Raw genomic sequence first — 21,360 nt, 5'->3', positions numbered from 1 at the left:
ACTGCTGCCCACGCCCTCTAACGCCTGTCTCCTTGTCTCGCCCTCTGTGCTGTTGCTGCCGTGTGCTGCCGTGTCTGTCGCTGCCCTGCAGTCCTCGTCAGTCGTGGAGGAAAAGGTAAAACCCGTGAGGTGTGTCCACGGTGGTGCTGGGGGCTGACCAGCAGGCACATTAGGGTGTCAGTTACCAGCCCAGGACGGCTGCTTGGTCTGCTGTGAGGTGTTTCCTGTGGCAGATGTGAGAGGTCGGAAGGACCATCTGGTCACGTTCATGAGACTGACACTGAGAAGGTGGCGACTGCCGGGTCCCCTGCACAGCCACGCAGCTGGGCAGCACCGTCCAGGCCGCCCACACTCTGCCCTCGCTCCACAAGCACCGCCTTGGTCACAGACGAAGGCACGGCACCGACTCCTGCTGAGGAGGAGTGTGCATCAGGTGGGGCTGGTGCTGACTCGGGGGCGACGGGCCAAGGAAGGGCCCCGCTCTGCATCAGTCGGACCTGGACTCATAGCCCAGCTCCCTCACTCACCAGCCTGTGTCAGAGCCGGTGACACACCCAAGACCCCCAAAGGCAGCGTGACACCCGAGGGTGGTGTGGCCCCTGGGGGTGGTGGTCTCTGAACTAGGGAGCATCTGCATCCCGAGGGAGCTGCGAGGACAAATCGGGAGGACGGGGTCAGTCGGCAAACGCTCACGAGCCTGAGGCCAGGGCCTGAGGGCCGGTGGGGAGGAGCAGAGGAAAGAGTGAAGGCAGCTCCTGATCCTGGGTGATTTTCGTCGGAGGTGGTGGCCTGGCTGAGCCACGGCCCAGCATGGAGCTGTGTGGGTGGGAGAGCCGTACGTGCATTCCCTTGGCCTCCTGGGAGACGAGAGGCCCCTCTGTGCCTGCTGTCCCCTGTAGCATCTGGTGACAGCCGGGACCGCATCGGCTTCGGTCTAGGGACTGAGACATGTCTGATGGCATCAGAACTTGGCCTCAAGAGAGACGCTCCCCGCACCAGCCTTGGGAGCCCAGTGGAAGTGGGGCCAGGAGGCCCCTGGTGCAGACAGGGCGGTTGAGGCTCAGCCTCCCACTGGGGTCATGCTCCCTGGGCCTGGTGGCTGGCTGCCTTCACGGTTGCCAGGGAATCTCATGCCTGTTGTCAGAACAGCTTGAGTGCCATGGACCAGCAGCCAAGATGGCACAGCTCAGTCCCAGCCGGCCCTGGTTCCGTCGTGCTACAGGATACGGTGTTGCCCTGAACATAACGAGCAGGCGGCCAGTCCCTAGTGCTGTATGCACCCCACAAAAGACCCTTTCCCGGGGTCATTCTTGATAGCTCCCCACCCAGGTAGCAGAGCTCCTAGTCAGCGGCGGCCGCTGCGCTCCCCCGTCGCCGTCTGCATCCTCCAAGCATGGCCAGAGCGGGTTCCTTGGACCCCTGAAGAAGCTCCCTTCCCTCCCACAGTCTCAGGGCTGAGATGTAAGCGGCAGAGGCTGTGGTGCAAGCAGACTCTTAATTCTTGTCCTGAATAGCCCTGAGCAGTGTGGGCTCCAGCATCTGACCGCGTCGCCTGCCCCCCAGACCTGAGGAGGTGAGGAGCCAGCGTGGCCTCTGGGACCTCTGGGCTGTTGACTGGAAACCTCCCGCGGAGGAGGACGTGAAGGGAGACCTTGGGCTCCGTCCCTGCTCTTGCTTACGGCCCGCAGGAGCTCATCCCTAGGGACTGAGCCCACAGCAGGGGGCACTGAGCACTGTCCTAACAGCTCCAGCTCCCAGGCGCTCCCACTGTCTTGCCAGGCTATCCAAGGCCAGGCTTTCCCAGGGTCCGTCTTCAGGTTCGGGGCTCCCTGACAGCAGAGAGGACGCGTGGGGAGGGAGAAGACGCCCCTCAGGCTCAGGCTCCAGCAGATGTGACAGGGCCAGTCCTTACCCTGGATGTGTCGTGTTCAGATATTTTGCAGTGAGGCAGCCTCATAAACAGGAGCAATGAGGATGGGCAGGAGGGGCCAAGGAACAAGGCACAGGGGCAGGAAGGCTGGATTCCCTCTGCTGGTGCCGGGGAACAGGCAGGGCTGGCAGTAACACCACAGGGAGGCAGGGCTGGGCACACATAAGACCATGGTCCTAAAAGGCATTGCTCACGGTGGCCGTGCAGCGCTGACCGTGATGCCAAGTCCCGTGGCTGGCTCTGCTGTGGGGCGTCTCAGCACACCCAGCTTGTGTCTGTTTAAAATTGAACTTAATAAAAATGAGAAACTGCAGCATCATGGGAGGGGAAACGCCACGTAGGATTATAACAGAGTGGATGCTCGAGCTGGGCTGCGGGCTGGCGTGGAGCGGCCCCATCCCTCGAGGTCTGCTTGCCCTGGCAGGGCTTGGGAAATCTTCACGGCCACCCTCTAACCATTGCTTCCTCTCCTCTCGCCCCCCATTTCAGCAGGAAGGAGCGCCCCACCTCCCTGAACGTGTTCCCCCTGGCTGACGGCACGGTACGTGCACAGATCGGGGGCAAGCTTGTGCCTGCGGGGGACCACTGGCACCTGAGTGACCTCGGCCAGCTGCAGTCCAGCTCCAGCTACCAGGTTTTGTAGCCGTGCCGTGGAGTGAGAGGCTCCTCCCTGTTGCTGGTGTTCCCCGTTCACTGGGGCGGGAGCCTCGTCTGCAGGCAGCCCTTCGCGGCTCTCTGGGCCACTCACCCTCTCCCTTTGTGTGTGGCAGGATGGAGAAACCCAACCAGGGTGTCGGGGGCTCGGGCTGCCCAGCAGGCCCTGTGTGGCTGTGGCTGCTCCACGCGGCCTCGCGTCGGCACCTGCTAAGCCAGGCTAGACCTCCCTGCCCTTGGATAAACCGCTCTGTAGCCAGGGGTGTCCAGTGCCTGTCAGGGTTGAGCTTAGTGATCCTCTCTCAAACCACCCCCCCACACAAAGCCTCGCGCTCACCCGGGCTCCAGCCAGACACAGCCTGCCCGAGAGCCGCGCCTCTGCTCTTGGAGGAACGTCAGTGTCTAGAGTGTGGGGTTTGCCCTCCGCTGGCAGAAAGGTGAGGAGAAAGCTCCTCTTTTCTGGGCCCCTCCCTGCCTGTCCCTGGTAATGCCTCCTGGGTCCTGAGTTTGAGAAAGCAGAGCCTCACCCCAGCAGGTTCTCACAGCCAGAGTGCGGGGGCCCCAGCAGGTTCTCACAGCCAGCCGGCAAGTGCACCTCAGAGTGCGGGGGCCCAGAGTCAGGCCACTCCTTCAAGGCCCCAGGTCGCTTGCTGCCGGTTTTGGCCTGTGAGCTCACTGGCCTCAGTGCCAGGTAAGGACAGCCACCTTCCTGGGAAGAGGAGGTGCCCCGGGTCTGGTGGATTTCCCACAGGGGCTGTCAGAGGATGTCCGCAGAGGCAGAGCCCTTGGGGCCTGTGGGCTGGGTTGGGCTGGTGGACGTGGGGTCTGGGACTTCTCCAGAAGCTTACTTCCTGCTGCACGCTTTGCCGACTGTCCTTCCACCTCTGAGTGTCCATCGGGCCTGTGGGGGCTGCTGCAGGCTCCTGCTCTGTCAGCCCACCTGCTGCTGCGCTGCTCTGGGAGCAAGCTCCCCCATGGCATCTGGGACACTCTCCTGTCCTCCCTGTGCTCAGGGCTGGAGAGAGGGCGGTGGGGCTGCAGGCTCCCCGGGCCTTCTGGGCCCAGCCCTGCCACCTGAGCCCACCTCCTCTCACCCTCTCTGGCTCACACTCCCCGGCCTGGAGCTGGGACCTGCCCACAGGCGTCTGAAGACACGTCAGCCTCAGCTGGGGGTAGCCCTTGCTTGGCGCTCTCTGGCCTCCGGGCTGCCTCCTCGCGCCCACTCTGGGCCTGCTCTTCTTCTCATGATGTCTTTCCTTTCACCTCCTGCGTTGTCTGACATCGTCTCTCTCTTCATAAATTGTAGCGTTTTATGTTTTCGTTCATAGGTGTGTTTTATTTGATTTTTCTTTATTTTAAATTATTACATTTAAGTTCTTTTTATTTTATGCTCTAGGTTTTGAAGTTTTTCTAATTTCTTAATTTTTTTTGTTGTTTTTTGTTTTGTTTTGTTTTTGTTTTTATGTACTGTATTTTCAGTGTTTTAACCAAACAGTTGTGGCTACTCATGGTGAGGAATGACCGCTAAGAGTTTGGGTTCTTTCAATGCATTTGGAGGTCACTGCTACACGTTGATGTTTAGGAGGTTGAGAGGTTTGCCTTTAGGTAAGTTGTGGCCAGGGGGAGTGTCCCATGGGTAAGTGGTGGCCCCGTAGGGTGACGGAGAGCTAGGGGAGGCGCAATCAGACTGCAGAATTGCCCGCAGCCACCGTGAGGGTCAGGAGCAGGCTGGGGACCCAGCCATGGAGGAAGGCGGCCCAGAAGCGTTTGTCTGATGTGCACAGCTACACCCTGCCTGGCCACATGCGGTTCCCTGTTTTCTGTCTGCCGGGTGGTGGCAGAGTCCGGTGGGACCCCAGGTGCCTGTGATGCATTGGTTAGACAGGTTCTTGGAGAACATCAGTGCAGACTCTTGCATGAGCGGTACTCGCTTCCTCCAGCGTGGGTAGTGACATGAAGAGGAAGGGTGTTCCTCTCAAACTGGGCATAGCTGCAGAGCCACAGCCTGTCTCAGACATTTCTACAAAGCCACTCCAGGAGGCGGGCTGCGCCCGTGTGAGGGCTCTCCCTCGGCACTGCTCACCTTTTGGGGCTGGTCACACATGGCCCTGGGCCGCTGGGACACGGTGGGTGTGGAGCAGCATCCCTGGCTTCCACCCACGAATGCCAGGAGCACCCCCTTCATTTGTGACCACAAAAATGTCTCTGGACTTTTCAAGCATCCCCTCGGGACAGTCAGCCCAACTGAGAATGGCTACTATAGAGGAAGGTGTGTCATTTTGAGATTCCTTCTAGAGAAACTTAGGAGCCTGGTAGATGAAGCAGAAATCTGTCCTCTGAGTGAGTGGCCATGTCCGGTACTGAGAGTCCCCGTGCCCTGAGCCTGGTGGTGACCAGAGAGGCTGGGCAGAGGCAGAGGTCAGAACTGGCCGTGACTTCTGGAAGTCCCGTCTGCCCTGGTCACTTAAAGGCCAGTATAAGTCAGCTGTGGAGAGGGCTGGATACCCCCTCGACAGCTCCTCCCTGGGTGAGATCCTTAGCGTTAGCGTCCCCCGCGGTGCACCCTCTGAGAGACCACGGGCCCCCCCCCAGCGGCTGCCTGGGACAGGCACAGGAGCCACCTGGGTGCCTCTGAGGCCTTGCCCTTTCCTACACCTCAAGGAGGGCCAGGGGCCACAGGCAAGCTCTGCCACAGGGGGTGATCAGGTCAGCTAAGAGGAGAACGTGTAGGGCTCTTTTTCTCAGGCTGGTTCAGTATCTTCGTTAGGAAAGACCATCGGAAAGAATGTTTGTTTCGCATTCCGTATTGGTCACATAGAATGTGCTTCTCCCCAGTGAGCTTCCTGAGGTGGACAGCTGGTTGCCGTTCCTCATAGTCTGGGCTGCCCCCACCCTCCAGAATATCTTGGTGGCGTCCCATTCTGTGAGAAGGGGATTGTGGTTTCTTCGTGCTTGCGCTGGTGTTCAGGGCTGACCTCTGGTCCAGTCAAGCCGCAGGGTCAGCACCTTCTGGTCACTCCCTGGCCCTGACCTGAGCCCAGGGAGAGGAACACGGGGCAGGCACAGGTGGGCCCAGCCTCGAGCTCTTCAGCACAGTGATGGTGACGGGGCAGCGGTGGCGGCACGGCCAACCCTTCTTGGGTCCCCAGTCAGAGCCCTCTGCCCTACCTGGGCTGGACTTGTTTCTGAACAGCCACAAGCCACAGGGGGCTGCCTCTGTGTCTCCGGCGAGGCGCTGGCCCATTACAAGCAATTGTCTGGGGGGGGCACCAGTGGAAAGCCCCGTTCCAAGCCATTTCAGGAGGGTGGCACTGCTTCTGAGGAGCCAGAGTCAGCGGCCGGATGAGTAGAGCCACTCAGGAGTGGTGAGGCCCGCAAGGGTTAGCCCGGCAGGCGGCAGAGGAGCTCTGGCCCGCAGGGTGTTGAGCCAGGCAAAGTATTGGTGCGCGGGGCCTCGGGCAGCCACACCAGAGCCACAGGCCAGGGACCTGCAGTGACTCGCTCTCCCTCCTCCCTGTGTTTGGCCTTAGTGTCCACAGGATGAAATGTCCGAGTCAGGCCAGTCCTCGGCAGCCGCCACACCCAGCACTACAGGCACCAAGTCCAACACGCCCACATCCTCCGTGCCCTCAGCCGCCGTCACACCCCTCAATGAGAGCCTGCAGCCCCTGGGGGACTATGGCGTGGGCTCCAAAAACAGCAAGCGTGCCCGGGAGAAGCGCGACAGCCGCAACATGGAAGTCCAGGTCACCCAGGAGATGCGCAACGTCAGTATAGGTGGGTGCCCACCTCCGGGACTCTGGGCTCCCTTGGGCAGGAGGCAGGGCTTGGTTTGGGTAGATGTGAAACTAATGCGCCAGGCGGGCAGTGCAGGCAGCAGAGACGTGTTCCTTACAGCCTGGAGGCTGGGGTCCAAGATCAAGGCGCTGGCAGGGTGGGTTCCTCCTGCAGCCACTCCTTGGCTTGTAGACACCACCTTCTCCCTGTGTGCTCAACGGTCATCCCCTGTGTCCTCATCTCCAACTCCTATGAGGACATAGCCCCATTGGATTAGCGCCACCACGTGACCTCATTTTACCATAATCACCTCTTGAAAGGCCCAGCCTCCAAATACAGTCATGCTAGGGGGTATCTATTAACATATGGATTTGGGGAGACACAACTAAGGCAGTAGCCTGCGTCGCCCCACGGCACACAGCCCCACTAACCAGTAGCCTATGTCACCCCACGGCACACAGCCCCACTAACCAGTAACCTGCGTCGCCCCACGGCACACAGCCCCACTAACCAGTAGCCTATGTCACCCCACGGCACACAGCCCCACTAACCAGTAACCTATGTCACCCGACAACACACAGCCCCACTAACCAGTAACCGGCGTCGCCCCACGGCACACAGCCCCACTAACCAGTAGCCTATGTCACCCCACGGCACACAGCCCCACTAACCAGTAGCCTATGTCACCCCACGGCACACAGCCCCACTAACCAGTAGCCTATGTCACCCCACGGCACACAGCCCCACTAACCAGTAGCCTATGTCACCCCACGGCACACAGCCCACTAACCAGTAGCCTAGTCCCCCACGGCACACAGCCCCACTAACCAGTACCTGCCCCCACGGCACACAGTCCCACTAACCAGTAGCCTAGTCACCCCACGGCACACAGCCCCACTAACCAGTAACCTGCGTCGCCCCACGGCACACAGCCCCACTAACCAGTAGCCTATGTCACCCGACAACACACAGCCCCACTAACCAGTAACTGGCGTCGCCCCACGGCACACAGGCCAGTGAGGGAAAGAGAAGAGGGGAATGAGGGCCGAGAGGAGGTCCAGCCACTGGCTTGCTTGGACGTGGGATCTCTGGGGACTGGGCTTACTGCTGACACTCCCATGCAGAGAGGCTGCTGCACCCCACCGTCCTCCAGGCCCCGCCCCAGACACCCACTGTGCTAGAGTTCGACCTCTGCCCAGCCAGCCTGGGAAGAGCCGTTACCTGATCATCCCCACCTAGCAGGTGGTCCAGCTCCAGCCCACCAGACTCGGGTTCCGAGGGCAGCCATGAGCAGGGCAGAGGCTGCCAGACCCTCTCCTGACCCCAGGTGCCCCTGTGCTCTCCCCTAGGCATGGGCAGCAGTGACGAGTGGTCTGATGTTCAGGACATTATTGACTCCACGCCAGAGCTGGACATGTGTCCAGAGACCCGCCTGGACCGCACAGGAAGCAGGTACTGGCTCAGCCCAGGCCCTGGGGTCCTGGGGGCTCAGTATTTATCCAAGTCGGTGTCTTTGGTGAAGGCTTCCTCTGCCACCACTGGGAGAACCATCAAGGCTGTGGCCTACCGCCTCCATCCACAACTGGCCTGCAGGGCAGTGTGGGCATTGAATGGCCACAGTGGGAGGTGTTGGAAGAGTCTGCAGATGCAGCCACTCTGGGCTGGCCGCTGACTCTGCTCTCTCTCCCGACCTGTGCATCCCAACAGCCCAACCCAGGGCATCGTGAACAAAGCTTTCGGCATCAACACGGACTCCCTGTACCACGAGCTGTCGACGGCAGGCTCTGAGGTCATCGGGGATGTGGACGAAGGGGCTGACCTCCTAGGTAAGCGCAAGCCTTCCCCACCGCCGCCGTGCCTGCACAATGCTGGGGCTTTTCTGCTGTTCGTTTTGTTTGTAATGAAAGGAAAGTCCTCTGTCAGCTGTGAGCTAGGAACCCTTTTTTTTCCAGCTTTATTGAGTTACATTTCACATGGAATTGTCCCTCCATCTCCACAGGGGATTGGTTTCTGGACTGCCCCAAGGATGCCGAAATCTGAGGCTTCTCGAGTCCCTGCTCTGAAGTGGTGTAGTGTTTGCACCCTCCCGTGTACTCTAAGTCACCTCTAGGTTATGTTGTAGATGCTGTGTAAGTAGTTGCTGTTATGCTGTGTCGTTTAGGGAATAATGACAGGAAAAAAGTGTACACGTCAGTACAGACGCAGCCATCACAGGCCTGTACATTTTCCATGAGGCTGGGTATCGAGGGTTGACTGTATCATAAAATTCACCCCCTTCGAGTGCACGGTTCGGTGGTTTATAGCATACTCACAGGTGGTGCAGCCACCCACACTATCTCAGTTTAGAATGTTCCGCCATCCCTAAAAGAAATCCATGCCTGTTAGCCTCGCCTCATCTTCTGCACACACCCTCAGGGCTGTCGACTCTCCAGGAGGTTGAGAGGGTGCCCGCTTCCCTGCTCCGTGCATGTTAGCCTCGCCACACGCCCTGGGACCATTGACGTTGGAGGAGGTTGGGAGGGTGCCCACTTGCCCACTCCTCCGCAGACAGCCCTGGCTTCAACTCGGCGCCACAGGTCTACACTGGACCCTCTGTGCCTAGGTCTGCGGCGGCTGCAAACATCAGGACCTGCTTCCTGTCAGCCTGTGGAGTCTCCTGTGCTCATGGCGCCTGCTGGCAGCTGAGCACTGGCCGTGTGGCTCTGATCCCCGGGCTTTCAGGCATGGCAGGCGGGCAGTAGGACAGCCCAGTCTGTCCCCTTGAACGCATCAGGGTCCGAGCCTTTCGCCATGGTCTTGCTTCCGCCAGCCCACGGGGTGAGAAGCTCCTGGATCCCAGGCTGCCTCCTGGTGTACTCCTGAGCTGATTGTCTTATCTGGGGCAGGGGGACCTCCAGGGAGCAGAGTAATGTGGAGTGCTGAGCACCAGCAGGGCCTCAGCCTGACAGGGAGGCCTGTCTCAGCCTGGCTTGAGTCAGAAAGTGCCCCAGTAGAGGCCATGTGTAAGTAATATCATATTTACCATCTTAACCGAGTTGAAGTGTTCAGTTCAGTAGTGTTGGACGCACTGTACTCCATGGTGAAAGACGGAATGCTCCCCTGAGATCAGGAAGAAGCCGAGGGGGCGCGCTTTGGTGCTGTGAATTTTCTATGGAACTGTTCTCATGTGTTGCAAAAATATATATAAAAAATCCAAAGGAGATTAATCTTCAGAAACATTCTGCTAAATAGGGGTAATCTCTTTTAATATTTTGATATCCTTCCACTCTACATAATTCAGATGTTTGTTTGTTTGTTTGTTTATTTATTTATTTATTTTTGAGACAAAGTCTCACTCTGTCGCCCAGGCTGGAATGCAGTGGCACGATCTTGGCTCACTGCAACCTCCACCTCCCAGGTTCAAGAGATTCTCCTGTCTCCGCCTCCCAAGTAGCTGGAATTAGAGGCATGTGCCACCGTGCCCGGCTAATTTTTGTATTTTAGTACAGATGCGGTTTCACGATATTTGCCAGGCTGGTCTTGAACTCCTGACCTCAGGTGATCCACCCGTCTCAGGCTCCCAAAGTGCTGGGATTACAAGTGTGAGCCAGCATGCCCGGCCGATAATGTATATTTTTTAGCTATTTTTTTATTTTTTGAAAAAATTATATATGCTTATAATAATATTTAAATAATATCAGCAAATGCCAAGAAGAGAGTAAAAACCAGAGGGAACCTCCCCACCATGCTATGATTTTTTTTTTTTTTTTTTGAGATGGAGTCTCACTTTGTGGCCCAGGCTGGAGTGCAGTGGTGCGATCTCGGCTCACTGCAACCTCTGCCTTCCCGGGTTGAAACGATTCTCCTGCCTCAGCCTCCTGAGTAGCTGGGATTACAGGCATGCACCACCATGCCCAGGTAATTTTTGTATTTTTAGTAGAGATGGGGTTTCACAGTGTTGGTAAGGCTGGTTTCGATCTCCTGACCTCGTGATCCACCCACCTCGGCCTCCCAGAGTGCTGGGATTACAGGCGTGAGCCACCACTCCTGGCCGAGTGTTTTAATGTCTTGGTGACACCCTACCGGGCACCATGGCCCATGGCCCACAGACGTATGACACATGTGTACGCAGAACACACAGTGTCAGGTCACAGCTGCCCTTCTCATTGTGGGCGGTATCTTATTTCCATGGGTGGCAGCACTGACGGGCATGGCCACCGTCGGTCCTTACTGCAGCATCAAGCCGTCCTCCTGCCAGTGTCCCCATTTATAGATGAAGAAACTGAGGCCGGGCACGGTGGCTCACACCTGTAATCCCAGCACTTTGGGAGACTGAGGCGGGTGGATCACTTGAGGTCAGGAGTTTGAGACCAGCCTGGCCAACATGGTGAAACCCGTCTCTACTAAAAATACAAAAAAAAATTAGCTGGGCCTGGTGGCGGACGCCTGTAATCCTAGCTACTCGGGAGGCTGAGGCAGAAGAATCGTTTGAACCCAGGAAGCGGAGATCGCAGTGAGCCGAGATCGCACCATTGCACTCCAGCCTGGGTGACAGGGAGAGGGACTCTGTCTCAAAAAAAAACTGAGGTCAGAGAGGGTGAGATGATGGTGAGAGCTCGGACTGGAATGCAGGTCCAACCCAGAACAGCAGCCCTAACTCTGAGCAAGGTCTGTGCTGTTCAGCAGCTCTATTGAGATGTGATGTCCACACTATGTAATTCATTCACTTACGGTGTACAGTCCAGGGGGTCTTAGCATGCTCGGTGTTTAGAGTCACATCGTCTCCACCCCCAAAAGGAAACCCCGTGCCCATTAGCAGTCGCTTTGTCTCCCCCTCCCCGGCCCCAGGCAACCACAAATCCACACTCTGTCTCTGTAGATTTGCCTGTTACAGACGTGTCATAGCAATGGGCCTTTTCTGCCTGGCTTCTTTAACATTGCGTCACATCTTCAGGGTCCATCCCAGCTGCAGCATGTCAGTGCCTCCTGCCTTTTCACTGCTGAGTAGTGCCCGTCTCACGGACAGACCACGTGCTCATCTGTTTGCCCTGATGGGCCCCTGCTTGGTGCTTTCCACCTTTGGGGGGCTGTGAATCGTGCTCCAGCCACACTCTGACCCCCACCCGGCTCCAAGAGATGACCGGGATTGGCAGCTTTCTCACCACCCAGGGACTCTGTGGCCTGCGCATCCACCCACCCTGTTGGCTGTGGTACCCTGTGCTCAACCCATGGCTTTTGTGCTGCCTTGCCCTGCTGCACAGCCACTGCCTGCAGCGCCCACCTAGAGGGCACTGGCCAGGAGCCTGCTTTCCCACGAGACCCTGAGGCAGTCCTTTTCTCATATCACGATGAGGCCTCAAGTCACTGTGCGTTCCACGCCTTCTGTGCACTCTGGGCTCTGCCACCCTACTCTGCAGGGTGCTGGTCATCTGGGCACTGCCGAGCTCCGGCTGGCATGACAGGCTGCTCTTGGGAGTAAGAGACCTTTTGGTGCCTTTCCAGAGCCTTAAACATAATGCGTATAAGAAAGGCAGGGAGACCAGGCACAGTCACTCACACCTGTAATCCCAGAGCTCTGGGAGGCCAAGGCAGAAGGATCACTTGCGCCTCGGAGTTCAAGACCAGCCTGGTCAACGTAGCAAGACCCCATCTCTACAAAACATTTTATAAAACATTAGGCAGGCATGGTGGTGTGCACCTGTAAGTCCCAGCTACTTGGGAAGCTGAAGTAGGAAGATCACTTCAGCCTGGGAATTTGAGGCTGCAGTGAGCTGTAAGCACGCCACTACACTCCAGCCTGGGCAACAGAGTGAGGCCCTGTCTCTTAAAAAAAAAAAAAAAAGAAAAGGAAAGGAAAAGAAAAAGTCAGGCAGTTCTGATGAGTGGGGACCTCCTGCTGCTGCAATCTGTTGATGGAAGGTTTTTGAAACAGAGGAGTCTGCTCTCTGGCAACCAGGATGGACGAATGAGCTGGGGCCTGCGCCCCTCTGCCCTAATCAACTTGCCCCATGTCCAGCTCAGCTGCAGAACGGGCATAAACTCCTGAAGACAGCAGGAAAAGGAGTACACCCTTGTGTGGCTGCCAAGCAGGGGAGAGCCTGGAGCCTGCACGGATCTGGGAAAGAGCATCATTTCAGAAACACGTCCGCTTTGCACGTGACGGGGGGGTGCTTCTGCCGAAAGTCGGCAGGTGGAGGGTGACATCCCTCCATCCAGCGCCTACGTGGGCGGCCCTGCACCTCTCTCAGCATTTTTACTCTGAATTCCTTTGGTGATGGAGAAATAAAAAGAGCCCACGTCGGGCATCTGTTGTATTCCATTGAATCTCAGACAACACCAATTTTAAAACTTTGTTTGTTTGTTTGTTTGTTTCCTATAGAGGTGGGCTGTTGCTATGTTTCCAGGGCTGGTCTCAAACTCCTAGACTCAAGTGATCCTCCCACTTTGGCCTACCAAATCACGCTGGAACTACAGGTGTGAGCCACCGCACCCAGCCCACATACCATTATTTATTTATTTATTTATTTATTTATGTTTTTGAGACAGAGTCTCGCTCTGTCTCCCAGGCTGGAGCGCAGTGGTGCGATCTCGGCTCACTGCAAGCTCCGCCTCCCGGGTTCATGCCATTCTCCTGCCTCAGCCTCCCGAGTAGCTGGGACTACAGGCGCCCGCCACCATGCCCGGCTAATTTTTTGTATTTTTAGTAGAGACGGGGTTTCACCATGGTCTCGATCTCCTGACCTCGTGATCCGCCTGCCTCGGCCTCCCAAAGTGCTGGGATTACAGGCGTGAGCCACCGTGCCCGGCCCCACATACCATTATTTTAGGAATCTTCAAGAAAGAAAAAACTGCTGCAAATGAAACTATAATGTGACTGATTATTTAAGACCTACTGAAATTTCAGAAATGTTAACATGAGGAAAAAATGTGCATCTTAGAATTGGCGTAATAGGACCGGCCAGGCGCAGTGGCTCACGCCTATAATCCCAGCACTCTGGGAGGCCGAGGCAGGTGGGTCGTGAAGTCAGGAGTTCAAGCCAGCCTGGCCAAGATGGTGAAACCCCATCTCTACTAAAAATACAAAAAAATTAACTGGGCGCAGTGGCAGGCACTTGTAATCCCAGCTACTTGGGAGACTGAGGCAGGAGAATTGCTTGAACCTGGGAGGCAGAGGTTGCAGTGAGCCGAGATCGCGCCACTGCACTGCAGCCTGGGCAATGAGAGCGAAACTCTGTCTCAAAAAAAAAAGAAAAAAAAAAATTGGCCTAATAGGGAGTAAGGGAATTAACACTCACTGAGCATGTCTCTGGTGCTGGGATCTGTACCAGCTATTACCGCACTACCTGATGGGAATTTCACAGCAAATGTTCACTGACGAACTTATTTTTCTGTTTTACAAATGACTAACACTCAGAGAAGTTATACTACGTGCCCTACATTGCTGAGCTGGAATCTGGAATTCGCACAGCTGATCTTTCTCTCCGCTCTGCTCTGCACAGATGAGGCAGCCCTCAGGAGAGATTCCACCGATGTCGTAGCCAGACATAGAAACTGTCCACATATAGGCCGGGCACAGTGGTTCTCGCCTGTTATCCCAGCACTTTGGGAGGCCAGGGTGGGCGGATCACAAGGTCAGGAGTTCAAGACCACCCTGGCCAACATGGTGAAACCGCATCTCTACTAAAAATACAAAAATTACCCCGGTATGGTGGCGGGCCCTGTAGTCCCAGCTACTCAGGAGGCTGAGACAGGAGAATCACTTGAACCTGGGAGGCGGGGGTTGCAGTGAACTGAGATCACGCCACTGCTCTCCAGAGCGAGACTCCATCTCGGAAAAAAAAAAGAAGAAGAAGAAGAAAATATCCACAAATAACCTTGAGAAAAGACAAGCCTGTGTAAGATTCGGAAGCGCCATTGAAAGACATAAAAGAAGCCATACGCGCAGAGCGTGTTGCCATGTGCCCCGACCCGAAGACACGCCCTGTGAGCTGTCTGCTGACGTCACAGGCAGCCCACCGTTCCCACGGGAATCCGTTCATTACCAGTAAAAGTACCCACATGCATGTCGGAGATTTTTCTGGAACTCTATAAACGGATCTGAAGTTGATGCAGTAGAGGAAACGTGTGAGAATATCCCAGAAAATGTGGGGAGAGAACAAGCTTGCGGGATTCCACATAAAGCTGCGGCAGTTGAGGCAGGCAGCAACAACCCGTGATACGAGCTCATGAGCTCAGGGCCAAGAGCCAAGACAGACCTGGAGCCACGGGGAATCCATCTATGTATGACAAGTATGGCATCTCAAACCGTGGAACACGGGCAGATGAGTCAGTAAATGTACTGCCTTAGTTGCTGCTGGTGCAAAATGAAGTCTAAGCCTGACCTCCCCATAAACAGCAGTGATTTCCAGGTGGATTAAAGATCTAAGCACACAATTACGAGGACAACAGAACGCAGCTGGGTGTGCTGGCACCTGTGGTCTCAGCTACTTGGGAGTCTGAGGCGGGAGGATCGCTTGAGCATGGGAGTTCAAGGATACAGTGGACCATGATTGCGCCACTGCACTCCAGCGTGGGGGACAGAGCAAGACCCTGTCTCAGAAAAATAAGAACGTCAACAAAGGACAGTAGAACTGGAAAAGGGGCCGGGCGCGGTGGCTCATGCCTGTAACCCCAGCACTTTGGGAGGCCGAGGCCGGCAGATCATGAGGTCAAGAGATCGAAACTATCTTGGCCAACATGGTGAAACCCTGTCTCTACTAAAAATTTAAAAAAAAAATTAGCTGGGCGTGGTGGCGAGTGCCTATAATCCCAGCTACTCGGGAGGCTGAGGCAGGAGACTCCTGTGAACCCAGGTGGCGGAGGTTGCAGTGAGCCGAGATCACGCCGCTGCACTCCAGCCTGGGTGACAGAGCAAGACTCTGTCTTAAAAAAAAAAAAAAAGAAAAAGAAAAAAGAAAAAATAACTGGAAAAGGATATTGGAGATTATTTTCATAATCTGGGCCTCTCTATGTGACCAAAGCCATAAAGGAAAATAATGACGGCTGTGGCTAATGATGGAGACATCATTAAAATCAAAATAAAGGCCGGCACGGTGACGCATACCTGTCATCCCAGCACTTTGGGAAGCCAAGGCAAGAGGATCGCTTGAGCTCAGGACTTCAAGACCAGCCTGGGCAACATAGGGAGACCCCCCTCTACAAAAAAGTACAAAAATCAGCCGGGCATTGTGGTGCACACATGTAGCAGCCACGGACATAGCTGAAGTGAATTTTAGCTCAAGTTGAGTTTAGTGTGTAGCCTGAGAATCATGCCAGCCACTCAGGAGGCTGAGGTGAGAGGAACGCTTGAGCCCTGGAGACCAGTGCTGCAGGGAGTCGTGATCACACCACTGCACTCCAGCCTGGGCAACAAAGCAAGTCCTTGACGATTAAAAAAAGAAAGAAAAGAAGCCATGTACAATAGGAATTGTCAGAAGATAAAACAGGAAATTTGACCGGGCACAGTGGCTCATGCCTGTAATCCCAGCACATTGGGAGGCCAAGGTGGGCGGATCACGAGGTCAAGAGATTGAGACCATCTTGGCCAACATGGTGAAACCCCATCTCTACTAAAAATACAAAAATTACCTGGGCCTGGTGACACGTGCCTGTAGTCCCAGCTACTCAGAAGGCTAAGGCAGGAGAATCGCTTGAACCCGGGAGGTGGAGGTTGCAGTGAGCTGAGACTGCGCCATTGCACTCCAGCTTGGTGACAGAGTGAGAGTCTTTCTCAAAAAAAAAAGGAAAAGGAAATTTATACGCTATAGCAATAAACATCTGAAAAGATGCTCAATTTCAGAAAGAATAAAGAAATAAAGAGAAAATCAAGAAAACTTTTTCCCTAAAAGATTGAAAATAAAGAAGACAGTCGAGGCTGACTGGGTGGAGCAGGTGCTGCCCTCCACGCCAGCCAGAGGTGATGGGTGCAGCCCCACCGAACACTGGTGGTGGTGGTGGTGGTGGAGCAGCAGCTGGAGGTGCAACCTTCGAGGGAGCAGTCGGGCAGTCACAGGGCTGAAAAGTACCTCAAGCCCTCACACAGAGACACCAAGTCTCAGGGGAGCGGGTGCAGTGACAGATGATGAGATATTCCCATAGAGAAACAGTGCAGGGCATTAAAAGCAACCAGGCCAGGGGCAGTGGCTCATGCCTGCCAAGGCAGGTGGATCATTTGAGCTGAGGAGTTCAAGACCAGCCTGGGCAACATGGCGAAACCCCATCTCTACCTAATACTTAGCTGGGCATGGTGGTGTGCACCCATGGCCCCAGCTACTTGGGAGGCTGACGGGGAGGATCACTTAAGCCTGGGAGGTGGATCGCGCCGCTTCACTCCAACGTAGGTGACAGAGCGAGACCCCATCTAAAAAAAAGCAACCGGGGTCAGGCACCGTGGCTTACACCCAGAATCCCAGCACTTTGGGAGGCCAAGGTGGGCAGATTGCTTGAGCCCAGGAGTTGAAGACCAGCCTAGGCAACATAGTAAGACCTCATGTCTATTAAAAAAAAAACCCACAAAAAAAAAAAAACACAAAAATTAGCCGGGCGTGGTGGCATGTACCTGCAGACTCAGCTACTCAGGAGGCTGAGGTGGGAGGATCTCTTGAGCCTGGGAGGTCAACGTTGCAGTGAGCTATGATAGCACCACTGCACTCCAGCCCCGTCTCAAAAAATAAATAAAGGCATCCAGGAACCTCAGCACAGGAAAGTCCCGTAACAGTGCTGAGTGGAACACGGGAAGCCTCCCAGAGAGACGGATAATGGGGTCCCATTTTTGTTCTTTGAAACCTGTTGCTTATCTAGAAGGAAACCTGAGAAGAGAATATTGGCCGTTAGCAGTGGTTGCCCTGGGAAGCCGAGATGAGAGAGAAGGACATCTGCTCTTGAATTGGGAATTGCTTCATTATTGGAATTCCTATAACAAACAACCGTTTTGTCATCTAAATCAAGTGACATTTTTTTTTTTTAAATTGAGGCAGAGTCTTGCTCTGTCGCCCAGGCTGGAGTGCAGTGGTGCGATCTCAGCTCACTGCAAGCTCTGCCTCCCGGGTTTAGCCATTCTCCTGCCTCAGCTGCCCGAGTAGCTGGGACTACAGGCGCCCGCTACCATGTCTGGCTAATTTTTTGTATTTTTAGTAGAGACGGGGCTTCACTACATTAGCCAGGATGGTCTCAATCTCCTGACCTTGTGATCCGCCCGCCTCAGCCTCCTAAAGTGCTGGGATTACAGGCGTGAGCCACCGCGCCCAGCTCAAGTGACTTTTTAATGCCGTTTTCCTTTCTGTGTGAAACAACCAAGCAGAAGAGAACTGCGTCCTCACCTCTGTTGGAGGAAGCGGTGTTTTCCCGCAGAGCGCTTCCCTCGCCAGCCTCCTGTGCAGACAGGGGCCAGGACCCAGTGAGGATGCCTCGCCCCACGCTCCCCACCCCTCCTCTGCTTTCTGGCGTGTTCTCTCCGCCCTCCACTGTGGGGCCCTTGCTCCCATTGTGTCTTCAGTCATCCTTCACCAAGGTCCTGCCCTACCCGGGCTGACCCAGGAGCCTAGGAGTCCAGCTCCAGGCCTGCGTCTGCGGTGTCTGCCTCGCCACTCTCTCCCTCGCCCACACTGGGGGGCTTTTGAAGGCTGGGCACCTGCCACACACACTGTCCTCTTCACAGGCCTGCATCTTGGGGGCTGCAGGGGGCCTGCCCTCCTGATGGGCGATGGGAGCAGAGGGGAGCAGGCTTTAGGGTCAGGGCTCAGCAACACAGCCCTGGGCTGGACCACGGCGCCTGGGCCTGGTTCCCTGCAGGCTTCTGCCTGGGGGCACGGGGCACCTGGACCTGCTGGAGGCTGCTCCTTCTCTCTCCTGCCCTGCAACATGGGAGTGGCTGAATCACTGCTGGGTTTTCTGTAATAAGAATTTCTTTGTTTTGTTAGTTCCAGTCACTAATTGACCTTGTCCCTTCCTTCCCCTGCCTCTCTGTGCCTCGCTGGACACGCCAGGGGAGTTCTCAGGTGAGTATCTCACTCTCCTGTCTGTCTCCCCTCTGTGTGGAGGGGGGGAGTGGGTGGACGGGGGATGCCCCAAGCTATCCCGTCACCGTGGCTGTGTGGACTGCCCCCCACGTCGCCGCAGCGCCTGTGCTTCTGCTCGCAGCCACCGCCGCTCGGAAGCTTGTTCAGTTTGCTCCACCAGCCACTTGACAATGACCTGGAATCCAACCCCCCCAGCCTGAGGAGTCCCCGCGGGCCATTTCTGAAGGCCCCGCGGAGCCCTAAGCCACACACGGCAGTGACTGGACATGGCCAAGGCCAGCTCTGGGGCCTCCCCTGCTGTCAGGCACACCCCAGAAGTCAGGGGTCCTTGAGGCCCCTACGAAGCCCAGCCCGGGGTCCCCTCCCCACGTGGGTGGACAGGCCGAGTCCTGCTCTCTGGCTGCACAGCAGGAGGCTCTGAGGCCCCACCCAGAGGCTGTCCAGGTGCAGCCCCCCAGCCTCCAGGCGCAGCCCATCCCCACAGGGGTGCCTTCGGTCCTCAGCCCCACCCAGCCCAGAATTTGGGGTGAGATGTTAGCTGCCTGCTCCACAGGTGACATTGGCCTGGTAGTCTTCACGTAACCCCAAGGATAAACTTTGCAGAAGGAGTAGCTGGCTCCATCCCACCTCCTGCCCTCCTAACTCCCTCCTGCGCCCACCCTAACCCAGCAGACCCCGCTCTGAATTCCTCCCAGCCTGCTGTCCACACGGGCTTAACGCGCTTCTCTTCTCTCCCTTTCTCCCTCTCCTCCCGCCCTGGTTGCCCATCTCCTGTGGGACGGGGACGGCTCCCTAGTGCGCGATGATTTCTTTGGTAAGGCTGAGGCCCCGTTCCAGCGCGCGTCGCTCCTCCACCCCGACATGGTCTCCTGCTTCATGAGCCGTTTGCTTTGTTCTGCATGATGGGGACAGTGTTGGGGCCGCCGGGGTCAGGGGGGCAGCCCTGGGTGAAGCTCGCTTTGTCCAGGCTGCCTCTGGGCTGTGGGAGGTGGCGACTTCCCCCAAGGGACAGACTTGAAGGCCCGAGGAGGGCAGCCCCAGCCTCTCTGAACCCCCACAAGTGCAGGGCAGACCCTGCCTGTGGGGAGGAAGGCCCATGTTTGAGGCAAGGGAGGTCATAATAGAGACAGCAGGCAGGACCCCTGAGCCCAGGCACAGAGGCGTGTGATGCTGTTTCATGACTGCATAGACAGTGGGGGAGTGTGTGGGAGGGCAGGACCTTGGAGTTTCTTTCCATCCTTTTGGGGTTTCTGGGGCATGCTTGCAGGGAGCTCAGTCCAGGTCCACTTGGGGCCTGGTGGCAGAGGAGCCATCAGTCCTGCCAGGGAGCCCTGTCCTCACAGCCGTGCCCCATCGCTGCACCCCAGCCCTGCTGGCCCTGCCGTGAGGGCCAGGCCTCTCCTTGCCCACCTGTCCCCTCACCGCAGCTCCAACATCACTTGCCTGAGGGTGGTGGCTCCAAGAGGGCCTGCCTGGTGACGGACCTGTTGGGGGCACTGAGGTGGCAGCACAGCGGCCATTCAGGGGCCTGCATCCGGCCAGCCGGCCTGTGACATTGGTCGGACATGAGAACCACCCCAAGGCCTGGGAGCCTGCTCTCTACAGAGACTGCAGGCCCAGCATGAGCCCCGCCCTTCACGGCCCCCGCTCCCTGCAAATCGGGCATCACCCCCAGCCAGGCTACCCTCTTCGGAAGCGTTGTTGCCCTGAGGCAGGTGCGGCGGCATCAGGGTCCTGTCTTGAAGGGCACAGGTGAAACCTCCGCACCTTCTATTTCAGGAATGGGCAAAGAAGTGGGGAATCTGCTACTGGAAAACTCACAGCTTCTGGAAACCAAGTAAGAGTGCCCTTCTCCCGTGTGGTGGGGCTGAGGCAGCCCTCCTCATCAGGGCTGGGAGAGTGAGCCGGGCCGGAGGGCGCCTTGGGAGCACCTGGCTCCAACGCCAGCAGCTGTCCTCATCTCCGGCGGGAGGAACTTAGAGCAGGACTCTGCCTGGTTTCTTTAGAAAGCTTATCTCCAGGAGCCTCTAGCAAGCGTGCTATAGAGTTTAGCTAAGATAGGGATGGGGTCTCCCATTCAGCCACCTTCTTAACCAGGCTGTGCCTTCTCCAGGGCGGAAGTGCAGGCGCCCCTGGGAAGGCCCCTTCACGTACCTGTATGCCGCGCTCGTGGCACTCCCATCTTTCTGCTTTTTCAAAGAAACGCCTTGAACGTGGTGAAGAACGACCTGATTGCCAAGGTCGACCAGCTGTCTGGGGAGCAGGAGGTGCTGAGGGGTGAGCTGGAGGCTGCCAAGCAGGCCAAAGTCAAGCTGGAAAACCGTATCAAGGAGCTGGAAGAGGAACTGAAAAGGTGAGGGCAGGGCATGGAAAGCTGTTCACAGAGGGACCCCGGCCTCAGGGCTCTGGAGTGGCTGCCTCCTCCAGTGCCTGCTCTCCAGCCTGAGTGGCTTTGTGCACAGCCTGCCTACCCCCAGCTCAAGCTCACAGCCACTCCACCCCGACCAGCCGAGTGGAGCCGTGGTCTCCTCCTGAGCCTACTACAGCGCACGCTGGTCCTGTCTTACGCGTTCCTTCTCTGCACAGCGTCGTGCGGGGCTCGGCACAGCTCACACCATCCCACTCCTCCAGCCCTTTGATCAGCCAAGGTTTGGCCATGGCCCCCGGAGAGCTGTATGTTGGGGCTCCATCCCTTCTCTGATGGACAGAGGAGGTGTGGGGTCCCTGAGACCATGCCTCTGCCCAAGAAGGGACCCAGATCTGCTCTGGGTTTGCCAAAGCCAGGGCCCCTCTGCTTTGCCCCCCTCCGCATTCCCGGGCAGCCAGGATGGAAGGCTGGGCTTCAGGGCACTCATCCAGCAGTGGCTCAGGGCTGCCTGTCCCCAGGGAACTGGCAGAAGCGTTCAGGGTCCTGAAGCAGACGGCTGCTGCAGGGGTCCCTGTGGGGAGAGCCCCCAGCCCTGC

The 21,360-nt window shown here is 56.8% G+C and overlaps 1 protein-coding gene across 8 annotated transcripts in view; it reads left to right on the top strand.

The window, feature by feature from the left end:
- MAPK8IP3 (mitogen-activated protein kinase 8 interacting protein 3) overlaps positions 1-21,360 on the top strand; it is a 60,348-nt gene that overhangs the window by 29,227 nt on the left and 9,761 nt on the right. For 2 of the 8 annotated variants that reach the window (XM_030798325.1, XM_030798321.1), the window contains exons 5-12: positions 2,420-2,564; positions 6,115-6,361; positions 7,711-7,813; positions 8,069-8,187; positions 18,364-18,375; positions 19,193-19,210; positions 20,176-20,233; positions 20,597-20,749. In XM_030798325.1, the coding sequence (XP_030654185.1) occupies positions 2,420-2,564; positions 6,115-6,361; positions 7,711-7,813; positions 8,069-8,187; positions 18,364-18,375; positions 19,193-19,210; positions 20,176-20,233; positions 20,597-20,749 (855 nt within the window). The other 6 variants (XM_030798326.1, XM_030798323.1, XM_030798322.1 and 3 more) reach the window with 5 other exon arrangements.

This window comes from Nomascus leucogenys, chromosome 18 (genome assembly GCF_006542625.1).
Source record: "Nomascus leucogenys isolate Asia chromosome 18, Asia_NLE_v1, whole genome shotgun sequence".
NCBI lineage: Eukaryota > Metazoa > Chordata > Mammalia > Primates > Hylobatidae > Nomascus > Nomascus leucogenys.
The sequence above is the reverse complement of the archived record's forward strand: the minus strand, read 5'-3'. Positions and strand labels throughout refer to the sequence as shown.